This window comes from Phyllobates terribilis, unplaced genomic scaffold (genome assembly GCF_046119375.1).
Source record: "Phyllobates terribilis strain yellow unplaced genomic scaffold, ASM4611937v1 Scaffold_7__3_contigs__length_470593459, whole genome shotgun sequence".
In the NCBI taxonomy this organism is placed as follows: domain Eukaryota; kingdom Metazoa; phylum Chordata; class Amphibia; order Anura; family Dendrobatidae; genus Phyllobates; species Phyllobates terribilis.
In genome coordinates this window covers 276,468,415-276,489,746 of record NW_027362767.1, presented here as the reverse complement: position 1 = coordinate 276,489,746, position 21,332 = coordinate 276,468,415, and the positions used below count along the sequence as shown (strand labels likewise).

General features: G+C 47.4%; 1 protein-coding gene across 32 annotated transcripts in view; it reads left to right on the top strand.

Moving 5' to 3' along the window:
• VSIG4 (V-set and immunoglobulin domain containing 4) overlaps positions 1-21,332 on the top strand; it is a 791,917-nt gene that overhangs the window by 395,002 nt on the left and 375,583 nt on the right. For 26 of the 32 annotated variants that reach the window (XM_073640892.1, XM_073640887.1, XM_073640903.1 and 23 more), the window contains 3 exons: positions 149-214; positions 11,806-11,868; positions 17,347-17,412. In XM_073640892.1, the coding sequence (XP_073496993.1) occupies positions 149-214; positions 11,806-11,868; positions 17,347-17,412 (195 nt within the window). The remainder of the gene's footprint in view (positions 1-148; positions 215-11,805; positions 11,869-17,346; positions 17,413-21,332) is intronic. The other 6 variants (XM_073640882.1, XM_073640893.1, XM_073640898.1 and 3 more) reach the window with 2 other exon arrangements.

The following is a 21,332-nucleotide window of genomic DNA, read 5'->3' as shown; positions in this document are numbered from 1 at the left end:
ATTTCTGTGACTTGCTTCATTTCATGTGTACAGTATATGCCATGTTGGTGTCATATGCTGCCTTGTAGAACCTCTCACAGTACAGTATGTGCCTTCTGGAGGCAGCAATACAAAGCTAATAACACCAATTAATTGCATTTATTTATAGTGCAACCAATAACTGATAAACCTAAAGGAAATATAGTGACAATCACACATCAAGAACGTAAGACAAGTAAGTACTTATCTGGTTGATCTCGTTGTTGAGGTGTATACAGCGCCTTGAAAAAGCATTCGTTCCCAGTGAACTTTTCCACATTTTTCAAGTTACACCCACACACTTAAATGTATTTTATTGGGATTTTATGTGATACCACCACAATCTAGCAAGTATTTGTGAAGTGTAAAGGAAATAAAAGGTTTTCTAATTATTTTAAAAATATAAATCTGAAAATCGTGGCGTGCATTTGTATTCAGCCCCCTGCAGTCTATAAATAAAATCCTGAGTGACCCATTACCTCCAGACAGGGCCGGCTCCAGGTGTTTCTGGGCCCCGGGCGAAAGAGTCTCAGTGGCCCTTTTAACACATACCACGATTCATGATGCACAGATACCGCAGATATATATATATATATATATATATATATATATATATATATATATATAGTACACAGGGCCCAGCCTGCCACCTCATCCTTCACATATGCAGACACGCGCACACACGGTACGCAGACATATGTACACACGGTACGCAGACATATGCACGCACACACGGTACACAGACATATGTACACACGGTACGCAGACATATGCACGCACACACGGTACACAGACATATGTACACACGGTATGCAGACATATGTACACACGGTACGCAGACATATGCACGCACACACGGTACACAGACATATGTACACACGGTACGCAGACATATGCACGCACACACGGTACACAGACATATGTACACACGGTACGCAGACATATGCACGCACACACGGTACACAGACATATGTACACACGGTATGCAGACATATGTACACACGGTACGCAGACATATGCACGCACACACAGTACACAGACATATGTACACACGGTACGCAGACATATGCACGCACACACGGTACACAGACATATGTACACACGGTACGCAGACATATGCACGCACACACGGTACGCAGACATATGTACACACGGTACGCAGACATATGCACGCACACACGGTACACAGACATATGTACACACGGTACGCAGACATATGCACGCACACACGGTACACAGACATATGTACACACGGTACGCAGACATATGCACGCACACACGGTACGCAGACATATGTACACACGGTACGCAGACATATGCACGCACACACGGTACGCAGACATATGTACACACGGTACGCAGACATATGCACGCACACACGGTACACAGACATATGTACACACGGTACACAGACATATGTACACACGGTACGCAGACATATGCACGCACACACGGTACACAGACATATGTACACACGGTACGCAGACATATGCACGTACACACGGTACGCAGACATATGCACGCACACACGGTACACAGATATGTACACATACAGACATACACACATTTTTACACAAATTCTTAAAGACATATATAAAACAGACAAATATATATACACAGTCATATACACTGACATTCACATACATGCACTCACACAGACCCATTACAAATATTTTTAATATGGGGATTGGGGAAGCCTCACTCACCTGTCCCCGGTCCAGTGTCCTGTCCAGCAGCTCCTCAGGTATGGGGCAGTGCAGGGCCCCCGGCGTGTCACAGACTTCATGGCCCTGGAACATCAGAGGGGCCCACTTGCGGTCGGGTCCGGGCCGCTCCCGCCCATCTGTGCAGGACCTCCGCTCCGACGGTGTTTGATTGCCGGCACTCCCCCAAGCATGGCCGCGCGCTGCGCGGCTGTGTCTGCTAGTAATGACGCGGCAGGGGCGACACACAAGCACAATTAAAGGTGCAGTGCCGTCGACCCTGCCGCGTCATTACTAGCAGACACAGCCGGACAGCGCGCGGCCATGTCTGGGGGGAGTGCCGGCAATCAAGCAGCGCCTGCGTCCCTGAACAGGTGCCGAGGAAGCGGCCAGGGCCCCGACAGTGAGTGGGCGGTGGGCCCCGACAGTGAGTGGGCGGTGGGCCCCGACAGTGAGTGGGCGGTGGGCCCCGACAGTGAGTGGGCGGTGGCCCCCGACAGTGAGTGGCAGTGGGCCCCGACAGTGAGTGGGCGGTGGGCCCCGACAGTGAGTGGGCGGTGGGCCCCGACAGTGAGTGGGCTGTGGGCCCCTCTGATTTTCCAGGGCCCCGGCACTTGCCCGGGTACGCCGGGTGCTGACGCCGGCCCTGCCTCCAGAAGTCACAGAATCAGTAAATTAAATCCACCTGTGTGTAATTTCTTCTCAGTATAACTACAGCCATTCTGTAAAGCCCTCAGAGGTTTGTGTGAGAACATTAGGGATCAAACAGCATTATGAAAACTAAAGAACACATCAGACAGGTCAAGGATAAAGTTGTGGAGAAGAGTAAAGCAGGGTTAGGTTATAAAAAACAGACCAAGCTCTGAACATTTCATGGAGCACTGTTCAATTCATTATCCAAAAATGGGAGTAGTTACTGGTTTGATTTTTCACCACACTTAGGCCTCATTCAGACATTTTGATTCTTATCATATGTAAAAACACAGCCTGCTGTTCAGTGCTTTGTTCTGAGTTTCTTCAGTGTCGGTCAGTGTTTCAGTTCTTATCATGTGTTTTATCAGCGATTCTTCACTGATGAAAAAAATGGACAAACCCGCTCTGTCCATTGCAATGTTACTCACAGACAGTACACGGATGTCATCCATATTGTAGGCTGTGACTTTCACAGAACCATAGAATTTTATAGGTAATTTTGATCAGTGCGTCCAAACAACATGGTCTGCAAGAAAACACAGACATGTGAACAGCCTCATATAATATAATGTGTATTTGTTCTCGCAGTGATTTTCAGGGATGTCTGAATGAGGCCTAATGAAGATGTTTCAGCCGTGTGCCGAATGCATACTAATTGATAGCGTCAGAATATTACTGATGGCAGGAGCAGATGGCGGTATTTTCGGTCTGAGTGCGATCAGACAAATCATCGGATCACACTCAGACCAATGTTATTCTAAAAGACCATGCACATGTTCAATACTTTGCTCGGACAATCTCTGCAGCATGTTCAAATTTGATCCGATATTTGGATCGCGCTCGGCTATGCAAATCAATGAGTCCATGCAAAACATCAGATTGTACTCGGATGACATCTGAGTGCAGTCCAATTTCCATGGACTGACAGAATGGAGAAGATGGAGAAGTTTTTTCCATCGTCTCCTCATCCGAAAAAAATCAGAGCAGACTATGATCACACTCTAATCAAACTCTGACCAGAATGTGATTTGCATAGTCGTCCCAATTCTCTTGAATAAGAGAATATAACGTCACCTGCACCTGACTTAATTCTTTATACAGGAACATGACAAATGACTTTGGAGCTTTGTAGTGAAACAAGAATGGATCTTCCTGGTCCTTAATCTCTTTGGCAGTTTTATATCTGCTACCTTTAGCCGTATGGGTTCTCCATGTCTGTACAGTGGGTACGGAAAGTATTCAGACCCCTTTCAATTTTTCACTCTTTCTTCCATTGCAGCCATTTGGTAAATTCTAAAGTTCATTTTTTTTCTCATTAAAGTACACTCTGCACCCCATCTTGACTGAACTGTATGAGGGCTTGTTTTTTGCGGGACGAGTTGTACTTTTGAAAGACACCATTCATCTTACCACATAGTGTACTGGGAAAAAAAATTCCAAGTGCAGTGAAATTGTAAAAAAATACAATTCTGACATTTATTTTGGGGAATTGTCTTTATGGTGTACATTTTGTGGTAAAAATTACCTTGATTCTCCTAATCAATATTTTTGATCGCTTGCTTATTATGTGGAATTGCAGAGACTAAAAAAATGTAATTTTGACGTTCTTGAATTTTTTTGGTTTATGGAGTTTACTGATCAGGTTAATTGATTTTATATTTTGATAGATCGGACTTTTCTGAACGCAGCGATACCATATGTGTATTTTTTTTATCTTTTGAATATCTTTATTTTCAATGGGGGAAAAAGTGTGTGATTTGAACTTTTAGGTTTTTTTTTGTTTTTTTTCATATTTTTTAAAACTTTTTTTTTACTTTTTCTGTTATGGTTACCCCCCTGAGGAGACTTAAAGATGCGATCGTCTGATCGCTTGTGCTATATACAGCGATGCCCCAGCATCGCTGCATATAGCAGAAGTCATGGTCTTTTTTGAAGCCCAGCCACAGACAGGGTTTCAAAGGAGCTCCGTAATGAGAGGATCGGGGGTCATCAGCTGACCCCCAGCTGTCATGACAACCAATTGGAGACCCGCTATCACATAACGGGGGCGCTGATGGGCGGTGAAAATTACATGCACACATGTCGGTGCGTGTTAAATGCTGCTCTTTAACAGGTAAACACCCACTCCACCCATGATTGTTAGCGGCAGGTCCTGGCTGTAATACACAGCCATCACCTGTCGGGTATAAGGCGGGTTCACTATAAGAACCCTCTTCATATACCCACTTTTGACATGCGCTGGATATGTGTAATAGAAGGAGAAAAGTCTTTCAGAGAATCAGTGCGAGATGTATGTAATAAGGAGAAAGAGCGCCATCTGGTGAGCATTTCAAGTTTTCACGCTGGACCTGGTCAGGTGACCTCCAGCAAAGGATTTCAAAATTTAACGGTCGAGCGCGCAGAGCCTGAGGTGATTTCGGCGCCAGACACAGAGAGAGACGTGACGCAGGCCGGACGCGCTGAAGTAACCAGCGAGAGAGACCGGGGTGAGAGACCCGTAAGGCAAGACAGGTGGCTGCCGGTGAACGAGCGCGGGATTCAGTGCAGCGGTCCCTCGGGTGTCACGGCTACGGAAGAGGACCGGGACTTGGATACGACATTAAGGAAATGTAGAAGACCCTCCTACCCACGACGTGGTAAACCGCCCCGATTGACAGGACAAAGAGAGGATAGAAACGAGTCGTGCCGGAGAGATCTCAACAGCAGAAGCCGACGAGTGTCATCACTGAAGAGGGCTGTCACTTCAACCGCTCCCTCACGGTACCGGGAACAATCGGGTTTAGGGTATCAGGTTGGGAGGGGGACGGGTGAGGTGGAACAAGTCTAACGGGAGCTAATTGACTTTGTCAGAAAAAGACTTAAAGGCCTAGCGGGAATAACCGGAGACCCCCGTTAGGGCCATTTGCAGAACCAATGGACTTCAGTGCTATTCCCATATTTGGGCTAGATACAGTATTTTAGAGAAGGATTTTATTGCTATTGTTATTGCTATTGTGATGTATTGTGTGTTATTGCTATTGTTATTGCTATTGTGATATTGTTCTCACTACTAACCCCTGTTGCAATCCCTGTCAGCTTGTTTAATATATATACATATATAAATTGTTATTTATAGCTATTTGACTGGCATTTGTACTGCGGATGTCGTGAATAGGTTAATGTCCAATCAAAACAGCTTGAACCAACAGGAAAGCAGCACCATACCGCTTTGTCCTTTGCAGCTGTACGGTCAGCCATTGACTGGAACCTCCCAAAAAATCCAAACATAGCCGAAATTATTTAAGAGGCACGAGCGTTTCTAGAACCTTTGGCCACTTATTTCTCGTAAAGGTCAGATAGATCACTTGTGCATCTTCTGATCAGAGATTGGTGGATATACAGTTGGGCTCAAAAGTTTACATACCTCAGCAGAAGTTTTCCTTTCTTGGCCTTGTTTCAGAGAATATGAATGATAACAAAAAAACTTTTTCTCCACTCATGGTTATTGGTTGAGTGAAGCCATTTATTGCCAAACTACTGTGTTTTTTCTTTTTAAATCTTAGGCCATGTGCCCACGTAGCATTTTTGTAGCGTTTCTGTAGCGTTTTTACACCTGCGAAAACGCTTGGAAAACCGTCTACCATGCAAAGCAATGTGAAACCTCCCACATCGTGCTGCGTTCACCAGGCAGGGGTTCAGCAATCCCTCAGGTAATTCAAGAGTGTCTGACAGAACCCCTTTCTATGTGCCTTCCTCAGTCGTCTTCCTGCGCTGGCTCTCGCCCTCCTGCCCTGCGCCTCGCAATCAGTGTCCCAATCCGGTAGCCTCGGGTCTTGTCGGGCGACTTGCAGTCCCCTGGACCCTCTGTGGCCACCTTTTCAGTGATATAATTGCGGATGTGGCCACTGCACCTTACAAGTACAGCAGCCTCCGGTTCCTAGCTGAGCCTTGTAGTTCTCCAGTAGTTTAGGGGCCGGTACCCTCTGCGGCTCGATCCCTCCACCGCCTGGCAGATTCTGGCGTACGGGTGGCCTCCAGCACTTCCCGTACCCCTGGGATCCCTTCTGTTCCTGGAGCCTTTCTCCTGCTCCCTCTCCTCTCTCAGCCCTGGGCCTCTCGGGCTGGACCCTCCTCCCGAGCAGAGCTCCTGCAGAGCCTCTGCTCCTTTCACTTCTCCTTCTCTGACTGGCTTGTCTTTCTAAGATGGCTCCCCTTTTTATACAGCTTCTTTCATGTGCTCCCCTGATCTACGTCCTCCACCCACACCCACTACATGGTTCCCCCTCACTAGGTTCCCCTCCACTCCTGCCAGGGACCAGGGACTGTGCCCTCCCTTAGGAGCAATCTCGCCCTGCCCTACTGAAGTGGATGTGTTGGATGCAGGTGTTAGGGTCCCGGGCAGCACTCTATCCTTACCTGAGAGTGGGATACCACACCTCTGGGTGAGATGCAGTACCTCTGTGGCGACTGAACCCTCAGGGGCACCACATACCCCCTTGGTAAAACACAGCACGTCCGCAGGCTGGAACAGAGTAAAAACAGGGTATGTTACAGACATGCAAATTGTTAGAATGCATTCGCATAGAAGATAAGCAAACTTTTATTCCCTTTATGGGAGGCACTTTTTCTTGAACGTTACTGGCTACGTTTTTATCACAACATTATAAGAATTTTTAAATAACATTTTTCTTCACATATGAAACATTTTTCATATAAAACATTTTTAACAGGTCACAGCGCGATCTGCAACCGGGTGTCCATTCCATTAAACAAGGTGCAATTCTGGTGAACATGAGGGACCTGTCTGAAAACCCTCGATGTAGGCCCTGGGCGTGGCTGCAGGGCATAAGTGATCCAGGTGTTTGACCACGTCTACGGCCATGCCAAACGGGTTTTTGTTCTGAGGTCATTCGTTGCATAAAACCAATAAGGAGCACTTTAAGAAGTGCAATTATATACAAGTAAAGTTTTTCGGTTATTCACCGTCCATAACCTTAGTGTCTCTATACCCTCACCGGGTAACTGGATAACAAACATTAAGTCTTCTGTACCCTTCTGGGTAACTTATGTACAGTTCAGTTCCATCTACTACGCTTTAGTAGTGGTGTCCCCGCCGTGGAAACACCTCATTTTTGCAGGCTGACCCAGCCGAGTCAGCAGCCCTAGACTGCGGGGGCAGGTCCTCTTCCTCCTCGACCACTCTGTACACCTGGAGGGCGTACCACCCGCGCTCCCTCTTGTGTCGGGTGAAAGTGACACGATCACCGGGGTAGAGGTTCCTGTCGGGATGTCTTGCTCAAGATGGGACTCAACATCCAGCCAATTCACAAATATATCCCGGGCTATCAATATATAGAAAGGATATAAATGAGCTTGAAAAGGTACAAAGGAGGGCAACAAAATTAATAAAGGGAATGGAGGGACTGCAATACCCAGAGAGGTTGGCAAAACTAGGACTATTCAGCCTAGAAAAGAGAAGGTTGAGGGGGGACATAATAAATGTGTACAAATATGTTAGGGGACAGTATAGAGACCTTGCCCGGGATTTGTTCAAAAGGAGGGATATTACGGTAACAAGAGGGCATTCACTAAGACTGGAAGAGAAAAGGTTTCAGCACCAGCATAGGAAGGGGTTCTTTACGGTAAGAGCAGTGAGAATATGGAATTCACTGAGTGAGGAGACGGTAATGTCGGATTCACTAAACCAGTTCAAGCGGGGACTGGATGCATTTCTAGATACCAGGCAGATTTCTGCATATACTTAAAAATAAAATAAAATAGTAGGTTGATACAGGGATTTATTCTGACTGCTGGTTTCAGAGTCGGGAGGGAATTTTTCCTCAGGTGAAGATTGGCTAAATCATTTGGGGTTTTTGCCCTCCTCTGGATCAACTTTAGCAATTACAGAACTAACAGGTCGAACTTGATGGACGCAAGTCTTTATTCGGCTTTACTAACTATGTAACTATATATGTAACTATGTATATATCTGTGGATCTCTTATGAAGCCCCATCCGGCCTCCAGGTCAAATTTGACTATAAGCCCCTCCACACAGGGACTGGGCGTGACCGATTCTGCCTTGCGGGCTTGAGCTTTGGCTGCCATATTCCGGGCCTCCATCTGCTCCCAGCGCACCCGCCGGGTGTGCCGCTCCCTTTCCAGCTGCAGGAGTTCTTGCCAGCAGTATTCCTCCCTACTGAGGGCTTGGGCCTGGGTCTCCCACGGGAACCCCATAAGATTCCCCTCCCGGTCGTCCCACCGAAATTCTTCTCCTTTTTGGTAGGCAACCAGGGGCGCTGGTGCAGGTATTAGAGGGGGTCCCTGCTGGTCCTCGACTTTGTCGGACCAGTCGTAGGTGGTACGTCCGTACACCCACTCGGGTGCAGGGGCAGGTGGCTTGGGAAGGGGGCCGAGCAGCAGGTCCGCGGCATGGGCGCCCGGAGTTACAGGTTCTGGGCCCAGGAGCTGCTCTAGGGCGGACGCGCCCGGGAACGGAGAATCCTGCCGGAGGCCCAGGAGCAGGTCAGCGCATTCAGCGCCCGGGACAGGGAGACTCCTCTTACCTGCTCCCGCGGCTTCTCTTGTGCTGCACGCTGCCTCCTGGCGCTCATCAGACTCCGCCTGGGTTGGAACGCTGCTGGTGTCACACAACGCTCTCTGCTGCCGAGCAGCAATGTTCTTTAGCAACTCCTGCTTCCATCTTGTGACTGCTGCCTGCTGGGCCTCCTCCACTCTGCGGCTCAGCTCGTGCACATCAGCTTGGAGGAACTCTGTATCCTCCGGGGACAGTTTAGAGATTACCCTGTCCAGGGTGAGGGGTGTCTCGGGCTGCTGCAGGCCATGGGCGGGAGCTCGGTCCTGACCTCCGTCCATGCTGGTGACGCGCCCCCTGGGCCAGTGTTGTTGGGGATACCCGGAGCCGGATCAGATGGGGGTTGTAGTCTCCGAGTGGCTGTGACCCGGTCCGTGCCCAGGGTGTCAAGCTCATTGTGTGGCAGTCCTTATGATGTTACTAGATGTTCTTTTGTGTCGACTACGCCACCCGTTGAATTGCGGTCAATACGGCCGCCGCTGCAGCAGGGTCCACTGAGGCTGGTGATGTGTGTGCAGCTTAGGTAGTATAACCCCCAACGGGAGGGGTATAGCCTCAGGGGGTCAGGTGTAGAGGATGGGGGTTGTGGTGGTGCAGCGAGGATGGAAATGAGACTCAGAGTCGGGCTGTGCAGTTCAGGGTTTGTTTACTTACTGCAGTTGTTCTGGTCACTCCGGCCTTGAGTGACCACCCGAGCCGTGCTGCGTCCACCAGGTCCTGGACTCGGCCAACCCCCAGGTGATTCTGGAGCGTGGTCCTGAGCTCCCTTTCTGTCCTGTCCTCTTCTCTGGCCTTCCCCACCAGGGATCCACCTATGTCCGGCTCCCTCGGGCCTCTTGGTGGTAAACCCTTGTCTCTGGGTTCCCTGACCCTATTCCTGGTCTGCCTTCCGGGTGGATTTAGTGGGTGATCGTGGCAGATCGATCCTGCCCACGACCTCCGGTTCCTGGCTAAGGTGTGCTGTAGCCTCTGCCAGCTTGGGATCCGGTACCCTGTTGCCAACTCTTCACCCTCTGGTCTAATTTGGGCTCTTGGAGTTCCTTCTTTCTCCCCCTCTGGGTCTTTCTTTCTCCTCTCTCTCTCTCTCTTGGCCTTGGAGCTGCTCTTCTCCTCTGCTCTCTTCCTCTGCTCTGCTCTGACAAAAGACTGACAGACTGACCTCACTCTGCAAAAGACCGACGTCTCACTCTGCAAAAGACCCTGATCTAAGATGGTGCCCACCTTATATACTCCCTCTATGTGTGAGCTCAGGTGACCAGCACCCAATGAGCTCCTAGCACTACCCAGGCTGCTCCCCCTATCTGCCCCTACACTACTGGGATGTTCCACCCCCCTCCCACTCCAGCCAGGAACAGACACTGTCGTACCTGCACATTTCTCTAGTGGGAGTACCATCGGTCTGTTCCTCGGAAATGGGATGTGTGTAGTGCATGCAGCTATCTGAGCTCAGTTCCACACTCCATCCTTACCCGGGAGTGGAATACCACACCTCTGGCTTGAGGTGTAATACCCCTGTAGCAGCCGAATCCTCAGGGTGCTACACTGGCTTCCCGGTACGGTCTGGCTTGTCTGCTGGAGACCACACCCTGTCTCCACTGTTTCTCTCCTCCTCCTCTCCCCTTTCGGGGGTGGTTCCATGGCAGCTTTCTGTCGGTCACTCCTAGGGGCGGTCCCCCCACTTTGATGGACCCATCTATATACATGGCCACTGCTGCTTGGGGCGGGCCCCGCTTTTGGCGCCATTCTGGAACCCGGCCCACTATGGGAAGTTCTTTGTTGTCCTTGAGCATGCACATAATGGTGCCCGTTCTTCTGGGGTGGGCGCCACATTCAATATAGAACACAGTCTCTAGGTGCACAATACCCGATGATAACGGTGGGTTCATATCCTGTTCGTGACGCCAAAGATGACGCGCCCCCTGGGCCGTGGAGTACTCGGTGCCGGGCCGGTCGTTGCTAGAGGAGATGTCACAGTGGCGGTGACCCTGTCCGTGACCCAGGGCGGTCAATCAAAAGGGAATATTTACAGGGGATTATAGTTTATATATGGCACCATAGACCCCTTGATGATCGCGGCCCGGTCCAGGAGCCACCGACATCAGCGCTATAGTGCAGTGTATTGCCGCGCAGAGATCGGCTCACTGCACAGCAATACCAATGCCAGCAGCTGACATCTGCGCATGTCAGTGACGTCATACGCCGCTGCGCTGGGATGCAGATGTCAGCTGCTGGCCTCTGATAGGCCGGCGGCTGGCATTGGTATTGCTGTGCAGAGAGCCAGTCTCTGTGCGGCAATACAGTGCACTACAGCGCTGATGTCAGCGGCTCCTGGACCGGGCCGCGATCGGAGTCTATGGTGTCTGTGGGCCGCATGAAGCAGCTGGAGGGACGGCATGTGGCCCGCGGGCGGGGGTGTTTGAGACCCCTGCTGTAACCAGTTATCACAGGACACAGGTTATCACAGGTCACAAATAACGTTGATGAAATAGTGTATGCCTTGTGACATGATGACGACAAAGTGAGAGTCCAAAGAGGGAGTAGGATATCGCACTTTCAGCTAAATGCAAATGTGACATTATCCTCATTTACAGATTTATATCACAATGAACTGGGTAGACTGGTAAATGAATAAGATGCTGCCTCTGTCTGTACATAGTGATTCACGTATATTGTGCCATGTACTGCTCATATAAGAGAGTGGTGGCCCACCGGAGGATTCTCCTGCTCTCCTGTGGGCCAGTCCGAGCCTGTGTATATCTCTTGGTTCTAGAAACAATATTACATATGTGATAATCTCTGTTCATTTCTTATCATTTTAGCAACACCAAGCACCATTTTTACTAAGAAAAAAGATGCTACCATTCTACCTGAAGTCACAACAAGTAAGTGATAAAATGTTTTATCTGTCACTTAGTGTTAAACTGTTTGTCACCTACTCTCTTCTGCACCGTTGTCTTGTGTGCACCATTGGTCTTGCCAAGCAGTTCAGTACCGCTTCCCAAATACTTGTTTTGCATCAATCTCCAACCTCCTCTTCCTTGATTGACAGCTCTGACATTACATGGACTAAAAGAAGGAGGATATATATGGAAAACAGGTAGGTTGGAAGGTTCACTGAACTGCGTGCAACCACACCAGCCTTATATCTCCTGGCTGCTCACTGTGTTTCATAGTGCTAGACAGTAGATCTGATGCTGGGAAACATACACTGTGTTCCAAATTATTATGCAAATAATATTTTCTCAGCTTTTCCCAAATTACCTATATGAATTGCAGTCATTGTAATTTTCCAGTCAAATAACTATTAGAGTACAATTGAAAGGTTTTTGTACAAATTGCCTATGATAACAGTATATTTTTTAAAAAATAAAAAGCTCAAACTGCACTCAAAATGCATGTTCCAAATTATTATGCACAGCAGAGTTTTTAACCTTTTCATTTTAATAAAGAACAAAAAAATGGTCATTTTTGAAATTATAAGCATTAGCAGGTTATTACAAACTGAAATCAAACAGTTTTCAACTCAAAACTTTATTCTAGGTGATGTTACATTTGCACATAGGACCTCTTGTTCGAAAGGAGCTTCTGAACTCTCTCGTCCATTGAATTTGTCAGGTTTTGAATGGTTTCTGCTTTAATTGTTTTGCATGAGGACAGAATACCCTCCCAGAGCTGTTGCTTAGATGTGAACTGCCTCCCGCCATCATAGACACTCCTTTTGATGATGCTCCAGAGGTTCTCAATGGGGTTGAGGTCAGGGGAGCATGGGTGCCACACCATAAGTTTGTCCCCTTTTATGCCCACAGCAGCAAGAGATGCAGATGTGTTATGTGCAGCATGAGACGGGGCATTATCATGCATGAAAATTATCTTGCTGCGGAATACACGGTACTTCTTCTTGAACCATGGAAGGAAGTGCTGTTTGAGAAACTCAACATACATTATGGAGTTCATCTTTACCCCTTCAGGGATCCTAAAAGGGCCGCCAATCTCTCTCCCCATGATTCCAGCCCAAAACATTACTCCACCTCCTCGTTAGCGCCGTAGCCGTGTTTGCATGGGGTGTCCATCAACCAGCCATCCTCCACTCCATTCATCTGGACCATCGAGATCATTTCATGCATGATAATGCCCCGTCTCATGCTGCACATAACACATCTGCAACTCTGGCTGCTATGGGCATAAAAGGGGACAAACTTATGGTGTGGCACCCATGCTCCCCTGACCTCAACCCCATTGAGAACCTCTGGAGCATGATCAAAAGGAGTGTCTATGATGGCGGGAGGCAGTTCACATCTAAGCAACAGCTCTGGGAGGGTATTCTGTCCTCATGCAAAACAATTGAAGCAGAAACCATCCAAAACCTGACAAATTCAATGGACGAGAGAGTTCAGAAGCTCCTTTCGAACAAGAGGTCCTATGTGCAAATGTAACATCACCTAGAATAAAGTTTTGAGTTGAAAACTGTTTGATTTCAGTTTGTAATAACCTGCTAATGCTTATAATTTCAAAAATGACCATTTTTTTGTTCTTTATTTAAATGAAAAGATTGAAAACCCTGTTGTGCATAATAATTTGGAACATGCATTTTGAGTGCAGTTTGAGTTTTAATTTTTTTAAAAATATACTGTTATCATAGGCAGTTTGTACAAAAACCTTTCAATTGTACTCTAATAGTTATTTGACTGGAAAATTACAATGACTGCAATTCATATAGGTAATTTGGGAAAATCTGAGAAAATATTATTTGCATAATAATTTGGAACACAGTGTATTCTCTTGAGTGTATATAAACATAATAATAATTTTATTTATATAGCGCCAACATATTCCACACACAGCACTTTACAATGAAGCAGGGACATGTACAGACAATAAAGAGAATAAAAATTAACACATAGTTCAACATTTACAGAAGGAGAGAGGGTCCGGCTTGCAAGCTTACAATCTATAAGGAAATAGGGGGGACACAATAAGTAAAAAAGTACTTGTCATGTACGGTTCAGCCATCATTATAATAAATAGGGGTTTTCAAATAAGCTGCATGATCCGGTCATCTGCCATTATCTGTCTAAGTGCAGTTACCAAGTGCTATTGGGTGCATGGAGGGTGTGGAGACAGATGAGAAAGAGGGACCAAATTCTAAGGAAAATTTAGAAAGAGGGAACAAGGAAGAGTTAGAATAGTGAATTGAGGTGATAGGCCTGTCTAAATAGATGTGTTTTTAAAGCATGCTTAAAAATGTGGGGGCTAGATATTAGTCAGATAGTTTGGGTAGTGTATTCCAGAAACCTGGCACAGCACGAGAGAAGTCTTGGAGATAAATGTGCGAGGTTTGGCTTATGGAGGATGTTAGTCTTAGATCAGTTGCAGAACGGAGAGCATGTGTAGGGAGGTAGACAGAAATGAGGGAGGAGATGTATGGTGAAACAGAATTGTGGAGCGCTTTGTGGGAGACAGATATAAGTTTTTATTGTATTTTGTAGTGAATGGGCAACAAGTGCAATGACTGGCACAAGGTGGAGGCATCGGTGTAGCAGCTGGACAAAAATAAGACCCTGGCTGCTGCATTCAGAAGTTTGGTAAGAGGGAGACCAATCAGTAAACAATTTCAGTAGTCTAGATGAGAAGGAATAAGAGTGACAGTAATGATTTTTGCAGTTTCAAAGGTAAAAAAATATGAAACACCTCCCAAAATAGGGTTAATTCTTCAAATGACTTGGTGACAAAAGGCCATAGCTTCTTACTATTCAAAACAGAAAAAAGATGATTTTTCGATGACGTGATAAAAAGCTTTTATAATTGCTTAATCATTTTGTGATTAGTAAATCAGCTGTGGATCCCAAAAAAGGGATAATTTTTCACTCCTAGTTTAGAAACAATTACTTCTTCACATTCAATCAGTACCTATGTTTTGAGTTCTAAAGAGATAATTTTGGGATGACTTCTTTGTTTAGTGGTAAGCTCTTGATACTTTCCAAACAAGAATACTTTTTGCACCCAACTGCGCGAAAACGCCACAGGTTCTTCCATTTCCAATGACCACAACATTAAGGTATGAATCTGTCTATAAAAAAGGGATATTTTTTGGACTGTTTATATAATGTAAGTAGCCTACAAGGTCTTATACTGCTGTGTGTGATTAAACGGGTTATTGGTTACAACTGCTTACAATCCATTTTCCCCTAGCCAGATAGTTTAGATGGCTCGGACATTATGAAGGCTGCCTTTCCATTATCGAGCTCAACATTAAATCAATAGATTCCAAGCGGAATTCTTATTTTCATACATATACAGTACAGACCAAAAGTTTGGACACACCTCATTTAAAGATTTTTCTGCATTTTCATGACTATGAAAATTGTACATTCACACTGAAGGCATCAAAACTATGAATTAACACATGTGGAATTATATACTTAACAAAAAAGTGTGAAACAACTGAAAATATATCTTATATTCTAGGTTCTTCAAAGTAGCCACCTTTTGCTTTGATGACTGCTTTGCACACTCTTGGAATTCTCTTGATGAGCTTCAAGAGGTAGTCACCGGAAATGGTTTTCACTTCACAGGTGTGCCCTGTCAGGTTTAATAAGTTGGATTTCTTGCCCTATAAATGGGGTTGGGACCATCAGTTGTGTTGTGCAGAAGTCTGGTGGATACATAGCTGATAGTCCTACTGAATAGACTGTTAGAATTTGTATTATGGCAAGAAAAAAGCAGCTAAGTAAGGAAAAACGAGTGGCCATCATTACTTTAAGAAATGAAGGTCAGTAAGTCCAAAAAATTGGGCAAACTTTAAAAGTGTCCGCAAGTGCAGTTGCAAAAACCATCAAGCGCTACAAAGAAACTGGCTCACATGAGGACCGCCCAAGGAAAGGAAGACCAAGAGTCACCTCTGCTTCTGAGGATAAGTTTATCCGAGTCACCAGCCTCAGAAATCGCAGGTTAACAGCAGCTCAGATTAGAGACCAGGTCAATGCCGCACAGAGTTCTAGCAGCAGACACATCTCTACAACAACTGTTAAGAGGAGACTTTGTGCAGCAGGCCTTCATGGTAAAATAGCTGCTAGGAAACCACTGCTAAGGACAGGCAACAAGCCGAAGAGACTTGTTTGGGCTAAAGAACACAAGAAATGGACATTAGACCAGTGGAAATCTGTGCTTTGGTCTGATGAGTCCAAATTTGAGATCTTTGGTTCCAACCACCGTGTCTTTGTGCGACGCAGAAAAGGTGAACGGATGGACTCTACATGCCTGGTTCCCACCGTGAAGCATGGAGGAGGAGGTGTGATGATGTGGGGGTGCTTTGCTGGTGACACTGTTGGGGATTTATTCAAAATTGAAGGCATACTGAACCAGCATGGCTACCACAGAATGTTGCAGCGGCATGCTATTCCATCCGGTTTGCATTTAGTTGGACCATCATTTATTTTTCAACTGGACAATGACCCCAAACACACCTCCAGGCTGTGTAAGGGCTATTTGACCAAGAAGGAGAGTGATGGGGTGCTACGCCAGATGACCTGGCCTCCACAGTCACCAGACCTGAACCCAATAGAGATGGTTTGGGGTGAGCTGGACCGCAGAGTGAAGGCAAAAGGGCCAACAAGTACTAAGCATCTCTGGGAACTCCTTCAAGATTGTTGGAAGACCATTTCCGGTGACTACCTCTTGAAGCTCATCAAGAGAATGCCAAGAGTGTGCAAAGCAGTCATCAAAGCAAAAGGTGGCTACTTTGAAGAACCTAGAATAGAAGATATATTTTCAGTTGTTTCACACTTTTTTGTTAAGTATATAATTCCACATGTGTTAATTCATAGTTTTGATGCCTTCAGTGTGAATGTACAATTTTCATAGTCATGAAAATACAGAAAAATCTTTAAATGAGAAGGTGTGTCCAAACTTTTGGTCTGTACTGTACTTTCCAGGCAAATAGTGGCTTTTTAGTAATGCGCCTGTGGCTAATTTTTTTTGCCGCAAGTTAAATTTTTCAGAAAAATTTAGCAAAATCCTCAAATTTGTAGTATTTTCTTTTAGAATTGCTTCTTTAAAGTACCTCTTTAGTAAATGTATCCTCAAGCTGGTGTTTATGTTTCTTAAACTTTACCATACAAAGGCATCTTGCAAAAAAGACCTTTACTTCTCGGTATATGCTCCTTTTAACATGAGAATTTAGTTCCAGCATTTGCCACTGTGTTATTGTGTCACAATTTCTGTGACTTGCTTAATTTCGTGTGTCTAGTATATGCCATGTTGGTGTCATATGCTGCCTTGTAGAACCTCTCACAGTACAGTATGTGCCTTCTGGAGGCAGCAATACAAAGCTAATAACACCAATTAATTGCATTTATTTATAGTGCAACCAATAACTGATAAACCTAAAGGAAATATAGTGACAATCACACATCAAGAACTTAAGACAAGTAAGTACTTATCTGGTTGATCTCGTTGTTGAGGTGTATACAGTGCCTTGAAAAAGCATTCATTCCCAGTGAACTTTTCCACATTTTTCACATTACACCCACAAACTTAAATGTATTTTATTGGGATTTTATGTGATATCTGTAGCGTCGTCGTCTCTGCCTCCTGCCAGGCAGAGACGCCGATCCCCTCACCGCCGCAGTCCTGGTCCGGTGTCCTCCGACTTCCCTCCTGCGTCTGCCCGGGGTGCGCATACCACGCGCAGTTCCCCAGGCACTGTGCTTAGGGCGCGCGGCGTGCGCTCCCTCCCTCTTAAAGGGGCCGAGCGCGCCGTCCTAAAGAGTCCCGAGCCAATGGCCGGAGGACTGCCCTTATATAAGGCACCTCCTCAAAAATGAAGGTGCCTTGCAAGATTGTTGTTTGTGTACTAACACTCTCCTCAGTCTTCAGGTTCCAGTGCCCGCCAGCCTGTCTTTCAGCCGTGCACGCCAGCCTGTCTATCAGCCGTGCCCGCCAGCCTGTCTATTAGCCGTGCCCGCCAGCCTGTCTATCAGCTGTGCTCGCCAGCCGGTGTATTAGCCGTACCCGCCTGCCTGTCTATCTGCCGTGCCCGCCTGCCTGCCTATCGGCCTTGCCTGTCTACCCACATCACCTGCCTGTCTACCATCCATACTCATCTGCTGTGCCTGTCGGCCTCGGCCATCAGGCCCGTGGAAGTCACCTGCTCTCACACAAGGTCGGTCCCAGAGTGGCACCTGGTTCACCTTCCCAATCCCTCCTTGGTTCACGAAGTCAACTAAGCTGCCGTGTGGCCAGGGTCGGTCCAGGTAGGCACTTAGTTACGCCCCTCTGGTCAGGTTCCACCACCCGGATCAGTAACAATGCCACCACAATTTAGCAAGTATTTGTGAAGTGTAAAGGAAATAAAACATGGTTTTCTAATTATTTTAAAAACATACATTTGAAAATTGTGACGTGCATTTGTGTTCAGCCCCCTACAGTCTATAAATAAAATCCTGAGTGACCAATTGCCTCCAGAATTCACAGAATTAGTAAATTGAGTCCACCTGTGTGTAATTTATTCTCAGTATAACTACAGCCATTCTGTAAAGCCCTCAGAGGTTTATGTGAGAACATTAGCGATCAACCAGCATCATGAAAACCAAAGAACACACCAGACAGGTCAGGGATAAAGTCGTGGAGAAGAGTAAAGCAGGATTAAGATAGTGAAAAAATAGCCTAAACTCTGAACATCTCAAGGAGCACTATTCAATCCATCATCCAAAAATGGAAGGAGTATGGCTCAACTGCAAACCTACCAAGACATGGCCATCCACCTAAACTGACATCCCAAGCAAGGAGAGCACTAATTAGAGAAGCAGCTAAGAGGCCCATGGTCACTCTGGAGGAGCTGCAGAGATCCTCAGCTCAGGTGGGAGGATCTGTCCACAGGACAAATATTAGTCGTATACTCCACAAATCTGGCCTTTATGAAAGAGTGGCAAGAAGAAAGCCACTTTAAAAAGCAAGCCATAAGAAGTCCTGTTTGTAGTTTGCAAAAAATCATATAGGGGACACGGTAAGCATGTGGAATATGTTACGGATCCGGGTGGTGGAACCTCTGTGCTGCGGTGCAAGGAGGGACCAGAAGGGCGTGACTAAGTACCTACTTGGCCTGACCAAGGTCGCACGGCGGCTCAATCGACTCCGTGAACCAGGGGGGGACCGAGCAGGGCAACCAGGTGCCACTCTGGGACCGACCTTGTATGAGAGCAGGTGACTCCCACGTGTCAGATAGCAGGAACTGACCGGTACAGCGGATGAGCACGGCAGGCGGGCTGACGGGTGGTCAGGGTAGACAAGCGGGCTGATCCGGCTGATAGCCAGACGGGTGCTCCGGGTAGGCAGGCTGGCGAGCACAACGGGTAACTGGCAGGTGCTTCCAGGTAAGCAGGCTGACGGGCACGGCAGGTAACAGGCAGGTGCTTCTAGGTGAGCAGGCGGGCAGAGCCCATAGACAGACTGGCGGACTGGACTGTAGACAGACCGTCGGGCTGGAAAGTAGTCAGACTGGCGGACTGGACTGAAGAACAGACTGGCGGACAGGACTGACTTGCAGAGGGACCTGAGGGCTGAAGCAACAGTAAGAAATGTGGCGCTCCTGAGGGTTCAGTCGCCACAGAGGTACTGCACCTCACCCAGAGGTGTGGTGTCTCCCTTCTCTCAGGTAGGATGGGAGTGCTGCACAGAACTCCAAAACACCTGCATCCAACACTACACTACTCCAGGCCAGCTGGAGGGGCAAGACACAATGTATGTTTCTGCTGAGCCCTGACCCTGGCTGGAGTGGGGGGAACCCAAAGGTAGGGGGAACCAGTAGTGGGTGTGGGTGGAGGAAGTAGTTAGAGGGAGCACTTTAGTAGGAGTATAAATAGGGAAGCCATCTTAGGGTGGCAGTTCAGTTGAGTGGTTCAGTAGTAGTGTGAGTTCTAGGGAGCTGTTCAGAAGAACAGCTCGGGACTGTTCGGAGGAACAGTCCGGGAGCAGAGTCTCATTGGGAGATCTGCTCCGCAGATAGGGCCAAGTGTGAAGGCCCCGGAGGGGAGCAGGGAGTAGGCTCCGTTCTACAGAAAGGATCCCAGGGGGTACGGCGATTGCAGGACGGCACCCGTATGCCCCGCATCTGTCAGAAGACAGAGGGATTGCTGCGTCATTCTAATCCCCCAGGAAGGTCAAGTAGGTCCCGGATCCGACGTACAGGAAGGACTCTAGAGCACCCGAGCGTGATTGAGAGTGGGCAGCGCAGAGCAGGAGGGAGAAGGACCAGAGTAAAGATGGTAAAAATAGGAACACGAGAAAGTGGGGTTCTGCCAGGTATTCCCAAGTTGCCTGAGGAAGGATTGAACTTCTGCCCGATGAACGCAGCGCAACGTGGGAGGCTTTTACCTGTACCATGCACCTGTGAAGTGTCTAAAGAACTGTGAGTAAAATCTTGGATGACTACACCGCACTGCCTCCATCCATTCTTTCAGCGGCACCATTGTTCCCCCTGCACTACAATGCCCAGCACAACCACCACTCCATCTTACACTGCCCTGAGGCCTGCTCCACCTGTGGGGAGCCGTCCCATCACTTGCTGCCCTAACATCTGCCTCAGAGGACTGCTGCAGCGCTGGTGATCTTCACCAGACACCACAGGTGGCGTCACGAATAATCCCAACAACCTCATATAATAGAAGTCCCCCCTTTTTCACTGACCGCCCTGGGTCACGGACCGGGCCAGCCACCGTGATATCCCCGGCAACCAGAGGCCCGGCTGCCGAGTACCCCACGGCCCTGGGGGCGCGTCAGGAACACAGAGCAACAACCTTGCACGGGCACCTCCATATTGGAGGAGGTGCTTTAAATAGGGAAAGTCCTCCGGCCATTGGTCGGGGACTTTTTAGGACGGCGCGCGCGGCCCCTTTAAGAGGGAGGTAGCTCACGCGCGTGCCCTAAGCACAGTGCCCGGGAAGCTGCGTGCTCCAGCAGCAGAGAGGCCGGAAGACGCCGGACCAGGAGCGCGACGGTAAGGGGGACGGCGTCTCAGCCTGGCAGGGGGCAGAGACGCTGATGCTACAGAAGAAAGTGCTCTGCTCAAACTTTATTAGATCAAGATAAAATACATGTGAAGGAGGTGGGAAAAACAACAATAATCAAGGTGCTGATCAAACATGTGTTCCCCAGATATAAATATGCTAGCTATTTAACCCTTTCTCACCCGGGTGGCGAGCATTTTTATTTGTACATTTCTGGCGCAGTTTTTTTAATTAATTGTATGATTTAATATTGAGCAGAATTAAGTGTGCTGACATCCACCTATATACCGTTTGAACCCAAATAAAGCCCCTTCTATATATCGTAAGAGCCCCCACAGCCTCCC